The sequence below is a fragment of the Camelus bactrianus genome, chromosome 8 (assembly GCF_048773025.1).
Source record: "Camelus bactrianus isolate YW-2024 breed Bactrian camel chromosome 8, ASM4877302v1, whole genome shotgun sequence".
In the NCBI taxonomy this organism is placed as follows: Eukaryota; Metazoa; Chordata; class Mammalia; order Artiodactyla; family Camelidae; genus Camelus; species Camelus bactrianus.
Window position 1 is genome coordinate 51,133,388 of NC_133546.1, and position 18,947 is coordinate 51,152,334.

Below are 18,947 nucleotides of genomic sequence, written 5' to 3' on the forward strand. Positions count from 1 at the left end.
ATACTAAGTAAAATACGAAGCTGTTTCTCCATGATAAATTAGTAAAGGTAGTGAAAATACCCAACACAGGCAAAACCACACTGCAGCTTCAGCACTTAGCCAGTGCAGTTATTGTGGTAAAATCATTTTGGTGAGTGATTTGCTTAAAAGAAATCTAGGTGCCATGGATGCCGCCTGGGTTGTGGGAGCTAATAGGTGTTGGTGGGACGGGGACCTGGGTTTGGGAGAGCCTGCAGGGAGGCACCTAGGGCCTTGGGGTTGGCCTGGTGCTGGAGCAGGCCGGTTCTGGGGTGTGAGGTGAAGCTGGGCTCTCCCTTCACTTATCTTCTCCAATGGGGAAGGTATCTCTCTTTGCACTGGGTCGCCAGGGTAGAGAGGAGGGTTAACGGGGGTAACATAAACTCATCTTTCCTGCCTTTCTCACTGTCTCTTTTCTTATTTCTGTGCTTCACACACCTGCTCACCTGGAATCCTTGGCTCCTGTGAAGCAATTTTTGCGTGCAGACAGATGTTTCTAAGGGGAGGGGAAATGCTAGAAATTCCTGTGCTGCCATTTTGCTAACGTAACTCCCAGTTTTTCTTTTTCAATTGGGTGTTAATAAAGCGTAGAGCCAGGTTTTATACTTACTCACAGATACTATATTGGCTAATCCTTTGGGCATATTTGCTTTTCTCCTTTATCAGTTTCCTAAGCCTTGTTTTTATTGAATATGAGTTTTCTGTTAAGCCACTTCAACATCAATAACAAGTAATTGTTTTTGATCCCCTTTTCTGTGCTGTAATTTGTTAAATTGTAGAAAATGGAAGAGAATGGAGGGGGAAAATGTAGAAAGGTATATAATTTCACTAGGTTCTGCACTGTAGTTATATTGTTGCTGTATGTGTAGTTTATATCCTGAGTTGTGGGCTGATTCAGTGGCAGTTGCTTGAACAAGTTAGCTGCTCCTTCATAGGTGACCTTTGGATTTCAAAACATTGTATGAGAGAGAGTTTGGACCACATTTCACTTCTTTGCTGTGTTTTCTCCTTGAAGTGTAAGCTTCTAAGCTTCCTGCCTTTTGCTTTGTATTCTTAACCATAGACAAATATCTGAAGACATTGAGTTGAATGACTTAATAGCAAACTTTTATTTTATTAAAGGAGAGAAGTTCTCCTTTGGATAACCATAAATTATGATTAAATAGGACACATGTCCTGCCTTTTTTTTAAAAAGTAAAATAGGGTTCAAATAATAGAAGTAGGTAAATAATAAAGACAACTAATTTCCTTAATTGCAGTCATTTTCAGCCACTTATGTCCTGCCATAATTTCTTCATAAGGTTTTAGAAACTTCACTTCACCTGTCTCTTCTTCCTGATAATAGAACCCAAATTTGATTAATTATTCTTGAATTACCAAAATATCTTAATTTTGAATATCTAGAATTAGTTTGAAAAGATGAAATTGGTATTATTTTGGTATTATTTTTGTGAAGAGCTGTGGAATATATATATATATAGATATCTATATAGAGCGCGCTCTCTCTCTCTCTCTCTCTCTCTCTCTCTCTCTCTCTCTCTATATATATATATATATATATATATATATCCCATTGCAGTTGAGGTTTTAGTGGTTTGGTATTACAATATGACATTTTAAGGTATTTCATTTTAGTAAGAAATTGATCCTCAAACTGAGCTTTGCACATGTGGCAGGAAAGAGGTGATGACAATCAAATGTGCAAATTTATATGAGAGAGGATTTTCCCCCCCTTTCAAAAGGCATATATACTAGTTTGATCTGAAAAAAAAAAAAAACTACTCTATAATAAACCAAGGAAACCCGTTTTCTATGAGCCATATCCCAATTGTTCAGGATAGGATTTACAATGGGACAGGTTTCTACCATAAATTAGTCACATTCAATAACCTATCTTCTATGAGTGAGCAGAATAGGAATCATTGTAAGTTGTATCAGACCTTTGCTCTATGAGACTTTAATGGGATGAAATCCTGGGGTAATACAGACAAGTAGTTAGAATGATGAGAGCAAGGTCTTTATGGCTTGTACACACCCGATATAAACAATTTTTGTATTTTTCTCTATTATGTGTAATTAGTTAAGTTGTAGGATAACCAAGCATTGGATCCTTCACACACTTAAGTTAATGAGACTAGAGTTCAGTATATATGTTCTGGGATTGTGTTTTAAATCAACAAAAAGAACTACAAAGTTAATTCTGCCCCAGTTATAAATGCATGTAGTCTGGAAAGTATTATCTTAAGTGTTCAATTTTGAATTATGTACTATAGGAGCATTTTCTCCCTTACTCCTAGCACTCCATGCTCTTTTCCTTCAAAACTACTAGAATTTCTTACTGAATTATACTTTGTTTATTTAGTAGATGTTTATTTTTGAACTTTTTAACTAAAAATAGTATCACAGAGGATTTTTTTCTAACATGAAAATGCCAAGATACATTTCAGATTACATTCTTAAAGCTTTAGCTCGACCATATCTGTAATTTCAAGAAAGAATATGCAATAAGAATACTTTTGTACTTGGAGATTTTCCAATTAATTTTTATATTTTCATTTTATAATTGAAAGCTGTGGTCCTTGACGTAGATAAATATAACTAGATACTTCAGAGGACCTTGTGCTTTACATGTGTGAGTGAGCACGCATGTGTGTGAGTTGATGGGAGAGGAGGGAACATAGAAAAGGCAGAAAAGGAAGTAGTTGGAACTAACTGATTTGTTGTAGTGTCCCAAGGGGCAGGTATAGTCTGCAAGCTGTCAGGTTCCATTACGGGGGCAGTTGCCATCAATCAGAGCTGACATTTGTATAGCAGAGGTTGGTATAACTGTAATTATATGTATGTTTATGGAATTTAGGCTGTGTGACATTTTAGATTTAATCCTTAAATTAAAACATTCATGTAATTTATAAGCTTGTTGGTTGAGTAAGTATGTGATTATGTATTTTAAAAAGGAAGACAGACTATAAATCCTGCAAAACTATTGCCTAGTCTGCATCTATAGCATTAGAATGTGATTTGTAACAACTCTAGGCTGACTGTTTTCAACATAGAAAATGTATTAAGCAAGCATTCTTGAATATTGTTCTATAGCTTAGTTAATAGATGCCTGACATTTTTTACAAAGTACACAATATTTCATCAATTGTAAGACATTTAAAATTTTTATTTCATAGCTCTTTTTTACTTCTTAGTGACACATAAAATGATGGTGTGGTTTAAAATCAATAGTTCTTGAGATCTGATGAAATGTCATAATATAATCTTGGATTTTAATTACTATATATTGATATTTTACCATTCTGGTTTTTTTAAAAAGCCATTTATGTAATTAGTTTAAACAATTAAAAATTTTTCTACAGTCTTAAGTACTAAAATTTTTTAAATCAATTTTAAATGTTATAAAGGTAAGAAAGTATTTAAAAATTTCTTGTATTCCTTTGATTTCACATTTTAAATCTAATTTTAATTTATAGCCACATGCCTCAAGGAAAAAAACTGCTCCAACAGTCAAAATGGTTTTTAAAAATGTTTAAAATTCAGTAGGCTATCAGTGTGATTTGTATAACTTTAAAAAGATGTAACAGGATTTGTTAAATATAAAACATCACAAGCATTCTCTGTCTCTTAGGCTGGATATGTATTGTAGTATAATTTTAAGATGATTTTTTCTTTTTAATGAATTAATTTATTAAAATTAGAAGATTTTATGGATTGGCCTGTATATGAAAAATATGAATATAAAAAGACAAGAATAGATTTAATTTTTAAATAGAGAGCAACAACAATAACATTAAGGAAATAAACGGGAATTATGAATTCTAAATTCTAAATATTGTGTCTGATTTCTTTTCTTGGTTCAAAGACTTTTCATAAATATTTTGAATTTTCTTATCTTTTTGCTTTTGGCGCTTATGGAGGTCGCTAGCTGAGGAGATTGGTAGATAAGCAAGGAAATTGGCCTAAATTTAGAAGCTGTATCTATATTAAAAAATTTATGTATTTCCAATCAAGAGGTTGAAGAACTTAGACTTCCATGTAAAAATTTCGTATTTGGTCCCTTTCTTAAGATGCTTGCAGTGTACATAGAAAGACATAATTTACACACACAGTCACACAAGAGATAGTGATCAATGTATATTAGAAGTACAAAGAATACTATTCTGTCTTTTTTTGTCTGGCAAACTTACTCACTTTTTACCTGTTCAGTTCAGCTATGCTTTCTTGCCATTTAACTTGTGTTTTTAATTATAAGTTATATATAATTATAATAGCCTGTATATGCACAGATTACTGTTGCTAAAGTAAAATGCATACACAGAATAGTACAGAAATTATAAGTGAACAGCTTGATGAATCTTCCTAAAGTGAATACATCGATATGAGTACCACCCAGATGAAGATATGGAATACTACCATACCTCAGAACCTCTCATCCCTTTCACATCTGCTGTGCCCTTCTTCCTTCCCCGAGGTATCTCCTGTCTTAGCTTCTGATACCTTGAATTAGTTTCACCTGTTTTAAACTTTATATAAGGTCTGTTTTCTTCTGACAAGCAATAAGAATAAAAGCAGAAATAAACAAATGGGACCTAATTAAACTTATAAGCTTTTGCACAGCAAAGGAAACCATAAGCAAAACAAAAGACAGCCTACAGAATGGGAGAAAATAATTGCAAAATATGAGACCAACAAGGGCTTAATTTCCAGAATATACAAACAGTTAATACAACTTAATAATAAAAAGCAAACAGCCCAATTCAAAAAATGGGCAGGAGACCTAAACAAGCAATTCTCCCATGAAGACAGACAAATGGCCAATAGGCAGATGAAAAAATGCTCAATATCACTAATTATCAGAGAAATGAAAATCAAAACTGCAATGAAGTATCACCTCACACCACTCTGAATGGCCATCATTGAAAAGTCCACAAGTGATAAATGCTGAAGAGGGTATGGAGAAAAGGGACCTACTACACTGTTGGTGGGAATGTAGTTTGGTACAGTCACTGTGGAAAATAGTTTGGAGAGTCCTCAAAAGACTAAAAATAGACTTATCATATGATCTAGCAATCCCACTTCTGGGCATATACCCAGAGGGAACCTTAATTCAAAAAGATACCCCAATGTTCATAGCAGCACTATTACAATAGCCAAGACATGGAAACAGCCTAAATGTCCATCAACAGATGACTAGATAAAGAAGTTGTGGTGTATTTATACAATGAAATACTACTTAGCCATAAAAAGAATAAAATAATGCCACTTGTAGCAACATGAATGGACCTGGAGAATGTCATTCTAAGTGAAGTAAGCCAGAGAGAGAAAGAAAAATACCATATGATATCACTTATATGTGGAATCTAAAAAAACGAAAAAGACAAACGACCTTACTTACAAAACAGAAACAGACTTGCAGATATGGAAAACAAACTTATGGTTACCAGGAGAGGAAAAGGGGTAAAAAAGAAAAAAAAAAATTTAAATTTAAATTTAAAAAAAGGAAACAAAACAAAGGTGCCCACTCTTACCACCACTCCCATTCAGCATTGTCCTAAGTGAGAGAAATTAGGCAAGAAAAATAAAGGTCTTTTGAAGGAAGAAAGCAGTGAAATGGTCTCTGTTTGCAGAAGATGTGACTTTATATATAGGAAACCCTAAAGATTCTGCCAAAAAAAACTTGCAACTAATAAGCAACTTCAGGAAGATTGCAGAATACAAACTCAACAAGCAGAAATCAGTTGCATTTCTATATACTAATAATGAACTATCTGAAAAAGAAATGAAGAAAACAATCCAATATACTGTAGCATCAAAACCAATAAAATACTTAGGAATAAATTTGGCTACGGAAGTGAATGATCTGTATATCAAAAACCGTAAGGCATAGAGGAAAGAAATTGAAGAAGATATAAATAAATGGAAAGATAGCTCATGTTCATGCACTGGAAGAGTTAATAGTAAGAAAATGACCATACTACCCAAAGCCATCTGTGGTTTCAATGCAGTCCCTATCAAAATTCCATTATCATTTTTTACAAAAAAGAAAAATTATGGAATCACACCCCAAACAGCCAAAGCAATCCTGAGAATGAACAAAGCTGGAGACATCACACCCCCTAATTTTAAGCTTTATTACAAAACTATTGTAATCCAAAAATATGATAATGGCATAAAAACAGACACATAGACCCAATGGAACAGAATAGAGACCCCAGAAATTAACCCCCACACGTACCATCAACTAATACTTGACAGTTGAGCCAAAACACTCAGTTGGGAAAGGATAGTCTCTTTAATAAGTGATATGAAGGAAAGTGTATAACTATATGCTGAAGAATGAAAATGGTTGCCCCTCTCATACAACTGACACAAAATAACTCAAAATAGATTGAAGACTTAAATGTAAGACCTAAAACTGTAAAACTACCTGAAGGAAACGTAGAGAAAAAACTCCTTGAATTGGTCTTGGGAATGATTTTCAGATATGACACCAAAAGCACATGCAGCAAAAGCAAAAATGAGTTTCTGCACAGCAAAAGAAAGCAAAATGAAAAGGCAGAATGGGAGAAGATACTTGCAAACCATCTATCTGATGAGGAGTTAATATCCAAAATATGTAAGGAATTCATAAAACTCAATAGCCAAAAAAAAAAATCTGGTTAATAATGGACAGGGGACTTGAATAGATATTTTCCCAAAGACATATAAATGGCCACCAAGTATATGAAAAGATGCTCAAATCACTAGTCATCAGGCAAATGCAAGTCATAACCATAATGAGATATTATTTTACACCTGTTAGAATAACTTGTTATAAAAAAAAAAGACAAGATAACAAATACTGGGGAGAAAAGGGAACCCTTGTGCACTTGGTAAAAGTGTAAATTGGTACTGCCACTATGGGAAACAGTTTTAAGCTTTCTTAAACAGTTTGAACTACCATATGATCCAGCAGTTCCACTTCAGGTTATATATCAGAAGGAAGTGAAATCATTATCTTGAAGAGATATTTGCACTCCCCTGTCCTTTGCAGCATTATTCCAATAGCTGAGACATGTAAATAACCTAAGGGTTTACCAAGAAATGAATGGATAAAGAAAATGTGGCATATACATAAAGTGGAATATTATTCAGTCATAAGAAAGAATCCCAGCCTTTTCCCACAGCATGGATAGACCTTGAGATCATTATGCTAAGTGGAGTAAGTCAGATAGAGAAAGACAATTACTGTATGTTCTCACATATGGAATATAAAAAGCCAAACTCAAAGAAATAAAGAGTAGAATGGTGGTTGCTAGGAACGTGGGCATGGGGGAAATGGGGAGATGTTGGTTAAGGTATACAAACTTCTGGCTCGAAGATGAATGTTCCAGGGACCTAATGTACCGCATGGCAAGTATGATTAACATTACCGTATTACATACACGGAAGTTGTTAAGAGGCTAGACCTTAAATACTATCACCACACACACACAGAAAAGGTAATTATGTGAGGTGATGGAGATAATTAACTAACCTTATTGTGGTATGTATGCGTATCAAATCATCACATTGTACACCTTAAATTTACATACGTTACATATCAGTGATAACTCAATAGAGCCAAAACCAAAATAAAAGGAAGGCAAGATAAAGTGATGTCACCTACATCACAATGTTTTAAAAGGCAAAAAGATAATATTAATGTTGAAGTGAGTTACCAACTGAAGTGGTTCTGGCAAGTGTTAGATCCAACGTTGCTGTCCAACACATGAGCATTTTAAAATTGAATACAGCAAATTCTTGGCTCAGTGCTGGTATATAGCAACACAACTCTGCCATTTTCCCAGTGGTCAGGCTAAAATTGAAACAGTTTGGAATAATGATTTTTATACTCCTGAGGGAATAAGTACATGTATTGAGAGAAATATGAGCTGACAGTAAAAATATTGACAGTTAACCCATGCCCTAATACAAGAGCAGATGGAAATGTCTTGCATGAGTTCCAATTCATTAAGCAAAAGTGACACTTTATTTTCTAGCCACTTTCATTCAGGGAATTAGATTAATGAAATAATAATATAAATGAAGCCATTTCTCACTATGCTGAAAGTAAACTATAAAAAACAAAATGCTAAAGTGGATAAAAATCTTTGATAGTACAGTTCTGATATCTGAAAGTTTTGATTTTACAATTTAATTGTTACCACATTATTATCTTTGGAAGTTAATTACAAGAAAGTGATGGCAGAGTATTCTAAGTTCATGGTGGGATAGGTAGGCAAGCTTTGTATTTATTGTTATAATTTAATAGTGTACTTTGTAGCTTTCCTAAAATTTACTAATAATAAACTTACTTATTTTATATTTTAATATGACATGAACTTACAGTTTAGGAAAATTGCTGTTTTTGAAAATACATAGGCATGTTTTTTAGCACTTTTAATGAAAGGATTGTTAGAAAATGATCCCTGGGTATGTATATAATGATATAGTTTGGGTTATTTTAAATTTGTCATTTTCAAAGTAGAAGTTCTGTTTCAATTTATTGAAATATAAAAGATGTTAATTAATGCACTGTGAATGTTTCAACTCATTTTAAATCTCAAAATTCATTGTACATCTGTTTATACTTAATTCCAGTTCCATATTTTTCTCTGTAAAGTTTGATGTCATCTCAACATTGCCATTTAGCTTTAGCAAATTAACTAGGTAGCTTTGGATTTGTAGTATTTCACACCTTAGATATGAATGCCTTAATCTATTTCATTAATAATTTGCCAATTAATGTTATGTGGAAGTACAACTGCTAAATTTTGTGGTTGATATAGTTCATTTCAGAATGATAGCAGTGATATCTCTAATAATGCAACAGGTTATATCGACAGACTTGGATTATGCGTTTGTTAAGAATTATATACCATTTACAGTCTAAGGAAATAGGATTATTATTTCCATAAGTGACTTCCAAACAGATACAACATAACAAAAATGTTGAAAGCACAGTCTCACCCTTGTTTCGTTTAACCTGTTCAAAGCACAGTTGAGAGCTGATTATCATCAGTCTCTATAATGTGATATACTGGCTAAGAAAAGCTTTGGTTCTGACTTGTTAACTCATGTGTTCTTTGAATTATCCACAAATGGGCTTATTTCCTGGTATAATATTACTAGGTATTAGTATAATAGTAGAGAGTTTATTAAACTCATCTTTTTCTCTGCCATGGTATTCTTTTAGGGGATAAAAACAATTCAGTATGTAGAAGCAAACAGATTCATAATCACAGCTTCATGTCAAATGGTCTCTTCCAAGAACTTTACATAAATACCCTGGGTTTACCTCCTGCACTCAGTGCCCTGGATTGCTGGTGACTCATTGTTTGCGTTGCTATTATGTGCCAGTTAGGCTGTAATGTACACGTCGATTTTTGGTATAAAGTACTACGTGTACTAGTTGATAGTAAAGGGTAGTTTTTAAAAACTTTCTATCGGTAGTAAAGTTTGCTCCAAATTTGGAAAGGTATAAACAGATGACCATTCCTAGAGTGGATTCCTGGTTTCCTTTTAATGCTTCATTCATTTATTTGTCCCTTTTCAGATAAAAGCCATTATCAGGACATACTTGTTTAAAAGATAATGTCATTTTTTTTCCTTTGTAAGGCATATTTTTAAATAAGCTTGGGTATTTTGTTCACTTCACACTACAATTTACTGACAACCTACTTTCATTGAGTTTTAACTGCTTAATATAGCAGCCTAAAGAAAGATCCTCTTGAAGTGGCTGTGTCTACAGTGAATCAGATATCACTCTGGGATATTTTTAACACTTTTTATTTGATCTGTATGTAGGTGTTCAATCATATTTCTTTTTGAATGACACAGTGGAAATTGAATGTGTGACCTTTCCCCCTTTTTATTTGATTATCTTTTCTTGTCTTCTATAGATGCTTGTGACCACACCAGAGAAATGGGATGTCGTGACAAGAAAGAGTGTTGGGGATGTAGCTCTTTCCCAAATAGTAAAGCTTCTTATTCTTGATGAAGTTCATTTACTGCATGAAGATAGAGGACCAGTATTAGAAAGCATAGTGGCCCGTACTTTACGGCAGGTAAGAGGATGTTATTTGTAACCTTATTTTGAGGGATAAAGTTTTTAAACTTAAATGTGGCATTCAAAGAAATATTAACATGTATTGTTCATGAAGATAAAGATAACTGTAGTGTGGAGAAATCTTTAGCTATTTCATTTTTATGTTGAAAGTACCTTATCTTTCTTCCTTCCAAGTCTTATTTTATTGAAGTCTCCTTAAGTTATCCAAAACAAATACAGAAAAACTTCTATTCTAAACCTGTATTTTAAAGTTAAATCTAATATTAACAAGGCAGTGTCAAAATATGGCAGAAGACTGGAGAATATTAGTTCTTCATCCCCTCTCTCCATGCCTCACCACTCCCCTGGAGAAAATCTGGACATGATTTCTACTTTCCTTATATACTAGATAAAATGAAATATAATCATCTAATGTGCATAATCTCTTTTATTTTTTGTATGTTTTGTCACCCAAGATTTTTTTTTTAAATAATTCTTATTTTTTGTTGAAGTGTAGTCGATTCACAGTGTTAGTTGCAGGTGTAATGTGTATAATCTTAATCGTTATTTTCAAAAAGGGACTTGTACATGTTGTCTCTAGTTTTGGACCTTTGTGGTTATTCATAAATTATCCAAACCGAAATTTGTTCAGTCACATATACCGTCCAGATGGTCTCAACACCACATTGCTCTCAAGCTTGCGTCCTTGGAGAAAGCTCCGAGCTCGGGGAGGGCAAGCAGAATGCATATTCCAGGGACTGGAAAGGGGGTAGAATCCTCTGATTGCCAAAGTCCAGCTCATGGATTAACTGGCCATCACATCCTCTATGTGACCTCCTCCAACACAGGACTCTGTCACTTGCTGCCTTCTTTTTTCATTCTAAATATTTACCCTGGGAAAACAACACCCTATGCCTGTGTCACCTAAATCTCTGCATATTGTCCACATCTCCCCACTGACTTTAGTCATATCCATACACAGTTGTATGTTTCTGCTTTGATATCCCATAGATAACTCTTGCTAAGTGTGTCAGAAACTCTATCATCTTCCTTGTATGTTCATATACGGCATTGCAGTCCACCTGGTTCTCAAGCCCAGACTGAGTGTGTAGGAGTCACACTCAAGTTTTCCTTCTTTCTTAACACTCCCCCAGTAACTAGTTAGATCCTGCATGTCTGATCCAGAAATGGTATGGGAATTTAATATAAAAAAGGGGGTATAAAACTTTAGGAAGTTATATTACATTTTAAAATGTTTTAAAATAATGTGTTTTCATCTGATAAATCCACCATAAAATTCTACATGAATTAATGATTTAACTATACCAAACAAAACTCAGTGCTATAATGGACTGTTTAAAAAATAACCTTGGGGTGGAGAAGCTCTAAGTAAAATGCGAAACTCCAAGGGTTATAAAGGAAATATTTCACACATTTGGATATGTAAATATTAAAAACTTCTGACCGGTAAAGACACCTCCAAAAAGTTAAAATGTAAGACAGAATAACAGAAATTATTCGTAGCCCGTAAAATAAAGCTTAAATGTCCTTTATAACTAAAAGGTTATTATAAATGAATATGAAATATGTTTTTTTTTAATTTGGAAAAAGCACTTTACAGCAGAAATAAAAATATTGAGATTCATAAAAAGGATACTTAAAACGAATCCAAATCAATATGACACATTTCTATTCCATTAGATTGGCAAAAATGGAAAAGAATGTAATTTGAAAACACTCAGTAAACTGTGTTTTTACTTCTAGAAATCTAACCTGTGGAAATAATAGCACGAACATGGATACATTTACACCAATATTCACTGAGGCTTTCTTGTTAATGCAAAATATGTCGGAAACAACTGAAATGTCCAACAAAAGAAGAAATGATTTAATAAATTATATTACATTCATAAAATAAAATGCTACTTTGCAGTCTTTAAAAAGAATGAGGTAGACTTATATGAACTGGGCTTAAAAGATATCTATGTTATGTTCTTCATTAAAAAGGCAAGCTTTTCAATCCCATTTGTGTAAAGGAAAAAACATGTAGTATGTTTATATGCTCACTTGTTCATTTAGTGAATATTTATTAACCACCTGCAGTGTGCCAGCTACGTGGTTCTACGTGCTGTGGATATAGTTAGCAAAGTTCTTGCCTACATTTAGAGTTTAGGCTGGAGTACAGTAGGGTACGTGTATTAGGAAGGACATGCAATAAGTTGTGAAAGTGATTTTCACTTTTCATATCCTCCAGTAGGGATGGAATTAGAAGGCTCTTTAGGACATGTTCACTTTTACCGTATGAATTAAAAATATGTGCAAACACGCAGATACATACATAAAACACAAAGGGTTGAAATACTCAAAGTAGACACCCAGAAATCAGAGATTTTAGCTAATGCACAACTTAGGAATAATTTCAAGGATACAGGTAGTTGTGAGACAAAGGTGAAGCACAGAGAAGTTGGAAACTGCCTTCACTCCTCTCTTTTCTTGCCCCAGTGAATCTGCTCTGGCCCAGATTTTACTGGTGAGGTCTCGAAAAAGCATGAAGGGCATCATTTGCACGAAACAGATTTTGATTGTGAGATGTTTCTGTTTGATACCTTGATACATAGAGAGCTTAGTGATGTTTTTTGAGGGAGCCAGGCCCCAGGAGTCCATATGTTCTGGTCTGTTTGCATTGAGCCACCTAGAGAGACCGTGTCCATCAGCTAAAAGCACTACAAAGATAAGGCTTTTCTGCAACTGTAGAACATTAGAGGTCAAGTAAATACCATTTAGTACATTTGCCAGGAGGTCTGTCATTAGCATGTTTACGAGAGGATTTGACCAGGACATCTTTCTTCCTGAGCATTCCCAGTTGAGGGAGAAAATGGATTGCAGGCCTGCTGCTGGTGCTTTCTGTACATACATACACAGATACACATTATTATTATTATTACATATATTTTGAAGCAATTGTAAATTTATAAATATTTTATAAATTATAAATGTATGATAACTTTCTATATATAATTTATAAACTCTATGAAGTAAAATATGTAAAATTATATATTATAGCTTTGTTACATGTGATTTAATTATAAATATATATTAATATAAGATATATGGATATGTAATATTTAGGTATAATATGGATATATAAAAATAAATATATAACATTAATTCATCCTACATATTGGCATCTTCATAATATAATCAAATTCGAATTGTATAGTTTATCACTACTGTGCTCATCAGCCTTTGATGACTTGCTGTTTGTTATCTTAAGAAAAATGTTTAAATTCTTTAGCTGGACATTAAAGGCTATTGAAGCCTGATCTGTTTGTCTGATTTTAACTTTTCCATTATATTCCTTACCTACCGTAGGTTCCAACCACACAAAACCATTTGTTCCTTCCCCCTTTTTTTCCCAGATGAAACTGATCTTACTTAAGTCATAGTATTGTTAGTTGAGATTAAGAGTTACTAGTGCAAAATTATATATTATCACTCCACACATCCATCTGTTGAATCCACTGTTCTTTTGAATCTGCCAAATGTAACTTCTTCTGTGAAGTGTTTCCTAGTTCACCACTCAGAATGAATTACACCTTTTCTGTGTTCCCTCTCTACTCCCTTTCTTTGCACATTTCTAGCACTTACCATAGTCTTCCTTATAATATCACAATTTGCTATGGTTAATTCTGTCTTCATCTGTGTTCCTCACTAGATTTTATTCTCCTTGACAGAGTGATTTATATGATTCTTCTCATGTTTCCACTGTATTAGTGTAGTGCTCCTAAACATTTTAATAAAATGTTTTATTTGTTCCTTGTGATTACCAGACATTCCCAGTAGATGGCAGTGCTTCACACGGCTCTTGAACATTTGTAACTAACTTAGAAGCACCATAGGAGATACGGTGATGCAGCATAGATTCTGTTCAGGCTCTGAAATTGCACAGTGGTATTAGAGACCAAATTCAAAACACACTTGGCATGACTGAGAGAGATTTGGAAAAGAGAAAAGTGTAAGAAAGCCCAAATCTGTTGTATTTAACAACATTGAACTAACATTAGTTGTCTTAACTAAATTTACCTTCAGTGAGTAGGACTTTGTCTGAACTGAGGTTTTATGTGAGGGGAAAATGCTGTAATAATTTACTACCTAGCTTCTGGGTTAATGGTAAAGAAGAAGCTATAAAATATTATTTTTTATAGTTTTCAGCTATTAATAATTTTCAGGTGACTGTATAGAGCTTCGAGACTTGGTTTAGGACATAAGGTTCCAAATTATTCCTATTTAAAAGAATATATTTCTCATACAGGCTTCTCTATATTGAGAATGATAAAATTATTTTTTAAGATTAAAAAATATAGTTGTTTTAAAATGGAGTTTTAGCAGAAAAAAATACCTCTAGTGTTTGCAAGGTCTCATACATTTTACATCAGAAGACCTTAAAAATATACTCAGAAACTTTTGTGTTAAATAATTATTTTAAAACTAAAAATCACTTTTATTTCCTTTCAAATCACCACCAGTAGTAAATAGGACTGTTGTGTAATTAAAATGATGATTTAATTACCGTAAAGGATTCTAATCATAAAATGTAAAGGAGATTTCTTAAATAATAAGTAGGGTCATTTCCCCTTATTTAGGTTTCCTTGGTTTAGGTTGGGTTTGATTTGGGGTTTTGCCAATGTCCATAAGATTTCTATAGTGAAAGCAAATTCATGGTAAAATGTATGTGTATTTGTACTTTATTTTCATGTATTTCTGTCATTTTTTGATCATCCCTCTTAGTACTACTGCAAATATTCTCTTTTATGTGTATGCCTGTGTCTTATTCAATACTCTATCCCCGTTGCCTAAGGTTAGTCCTAAGCCAGTGTTAATGGATCGTGGAAGTATTTATATAACTCACATTGGACTACTTTGCTTGTATCCTTTGAGTCTTCTAGACTAAGCAAAGTTATCAACAGCTTCCTCAGAAAACTGCTTTGAAGTTATTGACAATAGTATCATGAAATCTTAATGATTTATTTTATTTACAAAGTACATAGAAGTTTTTAACCATCCCTTGGTTTGATCTTTCTACATATATTACATATAATCAAAGAATGTGACCTATCTTAGTTTGTGGAATTTATTGAGCTTCATTTTGGTGACCTAATAATACATTTAATTTTCACAAAGTTCTTGTAGCTATTTAATGTAAATTCCTAATTATTGTGGGTACAGAGTTCTATTCTGTATCTACTGAATCAAGCCTGTGACTTACAGCCTACAAGTCTTACGTGATAGGACCCTCAAATTTACCACTAAACTCTTCTCTGTCCACTTTCCTGTCTCATTCATCTTCTTTCTGTTCAGCTTGTTCCAGTCTTTGCACTTGCTTTTTCTTCTCTTTGAAGGCTTTGAAGCCCTGATCTACAGAGGCTTTTCCTCACTATCCCAACCTAAAGTGGAGCCCCTCCCACATTACCCTGTAAGCTATGACCTTATTTTATTTCACTCATGGCACTTATTGATACTGATGCCTGAAATTACCCAATGTATTTGTTTATGAGATTAGGTTGTCTCTCCTCCACTAAAATGTCAGCTCTTTGAATGTAAAGACACTGGTTTATTTACTGCTATTTCATGGTGCCCCCAAAGTGCATTTAGGTACACAGTTAATGTCTGTTGACTGACTAATGGAATGATTGACAAAATCTTCTGTGACCTCACTTGAAATGCTATCCTTGCTCCTTTGTAAGAAAGAATACATTTTTTTCGGTTTCCTCCCTCTTCTGTTTGTTTGTTTTTTTCTCCTTGAATCCTTTCTGGTCATAATGAGTGTAATTCACTATTGAATATAATGGATATCCAGTCAGAACACTTTGGTCCCCTTTTTCTTTCCTTGCATTGTGAAAGCCGGTTTATAGAATACTCACTAAGAGTCAATGAATGAACAGTAAGTTAACAAAATATGGTTTCAGAGGCTTATTGAATTGTTTTCTAGATAATATCACTTAAAGGTAAAGCTTTTTCTATTGAATGCAAAAGTCTATTTTGAAAATTCACTTATTTATTTATATTCTTAATTTTTAAATTTTCTTAACTATTTTCTTAATTTTAAAATTTTTACTCTATAAATTTAGCTAATTTATATAATCTTTTATGGAATCCACTGAATTGTAAGTTTTATAAAGCAAGAGGATTGGTTTCTTTAATTAGTCTGTAACTCTACTGGACAGATGTTTTTCATTCTTTTGGACAAATACTGATTTAGTACATGATAATCTAGTTGGATTTTTTGTGGGGAGGGGGAGTTGGTTGGTTTTTAGATCCATACAAATACCTTTGTTTGAAACAAAGATTGATTTACAGTTTGTAGTGTTAAGAATCATCTTTCTGAGGAGCCATATGTATATCTCATAGGTAGTATATTATTTAGTCCTCAGATAAACCGAAGTATAACCTATCATGATGAGTAAGTGGATTCATTTTTGTCCTGCTTACAGAATGAGTTTTAAAGGCCCGGGGCCACATTTTCTTTCAGTGCCTGTAGGCAACATGGCAATGTTTGTGTCAGGGAGTACACTCAGTTAGGCCCTGACCCATGTGTGCACTGTATCAAAATATCCAAGGAGAAATCCAGCAATGGGAACTGCTCACTTAGGTATAATAAGTTGAAGGTACCAGCATGATGCAAGCAAGTTTTTACTAAAATTGAATGTAAATAAGAGGTACCTAAAAAGTAAAGAAATAATTAAACTACTTACCCAGGTAAATGTGTCCTGTGAATCCCTTTATTTTACTTATGATAGCAAGAAGGTGAGAATGACTTAAGCATTCCTAGACTTTAAAAAAATAATAATATTGTATAGCCTTTTGTTAAAGACTGAAAATTTTTTATATGCATTCTCTCATAAGGGAGTTTAGTCTTAGGTTAATAAACTTGTCAAACTCATCCCAAGTCCTGTGTACTTTAAAAAATCACTTCAAAGGTTTGCAAACTTTTTCTCAGGTAAGAAATTCTTTTTTAAATCAGACTTTTACATGGAAACCTAGTATATAAAAATATGAAAGCAGATGGGATTTGAAGATACAGAGAAGACATATCATAGGGACCCTGAGCTGCAAAATGCCCCTCATACTTCTGCAGAACCCCTAGGGATTAGATGTGAATGGTCCTGGACTGTGTTACAGTGATCACACATACGTTATTCCTCTTAGCAGCATTTCATATCCTCATTTAAAATGGACGTTTGTATGTGATTAAAGTAATACTTTCTTTTGGCAAATGCTACCTTCCTATATTGTTAATCTAGAGAACTTGAATAATAAAAAAATAGAAAAATTATAAAGCTGGAAACAAATATAAAATGGGAAAACAGTAGACTTAGCTTTAGTAGTTAGAATCCTTCTATAAAAATACTTTTAAGAGCTAGTTTAAAAAGAAAACTAAGATGAAGAAACGTCTAACAAATCTAATCACAAGTAAGTAGAGAACCCATGGAAAAACAGAATTAGAAAGGATAAAGAACTTTCACAAAATGTGTAGAAATGTAAAAAGGTAAGAATACTATAAACTTTCATCATGAAAATATAAGAGAGGGAATGGAGTACTACTGTGTACTCAGCAACAGTAAAATGGGTAAGCTCTTTGGCAAGCGAGCGCTCTCATCATTTCTACATTTCTAGCCATGTCTGCTGTCACCTTCCTCTGGCTCATTCCACCAGTGTTGCCAAGTCAGTACCCTACACATCACTCTTCCTGGCCACCTGCCCAGCTGCTGTTCTCTCAGAACACCAACAGCCATCACTGCATGCCTTCCCTGACTTACCCAAGTTTCATTAGTGATCTCCCTCCATTGTTCTCACAGTTTTTAGACGGTGCTTCTATTAATAGGACCCATCAGTGTTTTTTGTGATTTTTACATACAGACTCTAAGCCCCTGCTCTCCAGGCACCGAGCCCATCATTAAGACCTAAATTAATGATTGGTGAACAAATTAATCAATGTTATCAGCAGTGTTCAGCAACAAAATTAGAACTTTCCACTACATCAATGAACACTAATAATGCAGCTTAAGATATTCTTTGAGTAGTTTGTGATTTTTTTTCCCTCAAGTTTTGGTTATTGTTCCACACAAACTCTCCCTTATACACTATATCATTTTAAATTTAAATTTGTGAAACACTAAAAGTATCTAACTTAATTATTTCAAACTTTTGTGTTTAAAATGAATTTGAAATTCTTGAATTTCAGAATAAAGAACATATATTTTTAACATATGAAATTATAAATTGGTAAAACTTACACTAACACCTAACACACATCACTCACCTTGTTACATTTTTAGGGGGAAAACAACAAAATGAAACTATTTAACTAATAGGATTTTTTAGTTTAGGAATCTAAAATTACATTTTTAATCATTTTATATTATCCCACATGCCAGGTTTATGCCAGTTTTCTTTAATATTATCTGTCTTTTAGAATATGTGTTGTTATTCTCTACTTCTTCAGTGATCTTATTGTGAATATTTCATACTTTATACTTACTAAAATTTATTTTAAACTTACTAAAAATCAAGATGGGTTAAATCTATCTCATATATTAATTAAAATAACCCCTATAGGTTGAATCCACACAGAGTATGATAAGAATTCTTGGGCTCTCTGCAACCTTACCCAACTACCTCGATGTTGCTACGTTTTTACACGTCAATCCCTGCATTGGACTTTTCTACTTTGATGGCCGTTTTCGACCTGTTCCTCTTGGACAGACATTTCTGGGGGTTAAAAGTGCAAATAAGGTAAATATTCATCTTAAAAATTATACTTTTCTCTTCTAGAAATATTTCTGTTCATGTATTGGTT

General features: G+C 33.4%; 1 protein-coding gene across 3 annotated transcripts in view; it reads left to right on the forward strand.

Annotated features, from left to right (window-relative positions):
- Window positions 1-18,947, forward strand: part of ASCC3 (activating signal cointegrator 1 complex subunit 3) — a 301,513-nt gene that overhangs the window by 118,725 nt on the left and 163,841 nt on the right. For all 3 annotated transcript variants that reach the window (XM_074368581.1, XM_074368580.1, XM_010965191.3), the window contains exons 11-12: window positions 9,945-10,109; window positions 18,707-18,883. In XM_074368581.1, the coding sequence (XP_074224682.1) occupies window positions 9,945-10,109; window positions 18,707-18,883 (342 nt within the window). The remainder of the gene's footprint in view (window positions 1-9,944; window positions 10,110-18,706; window positions 18,884-18,947) is intronic.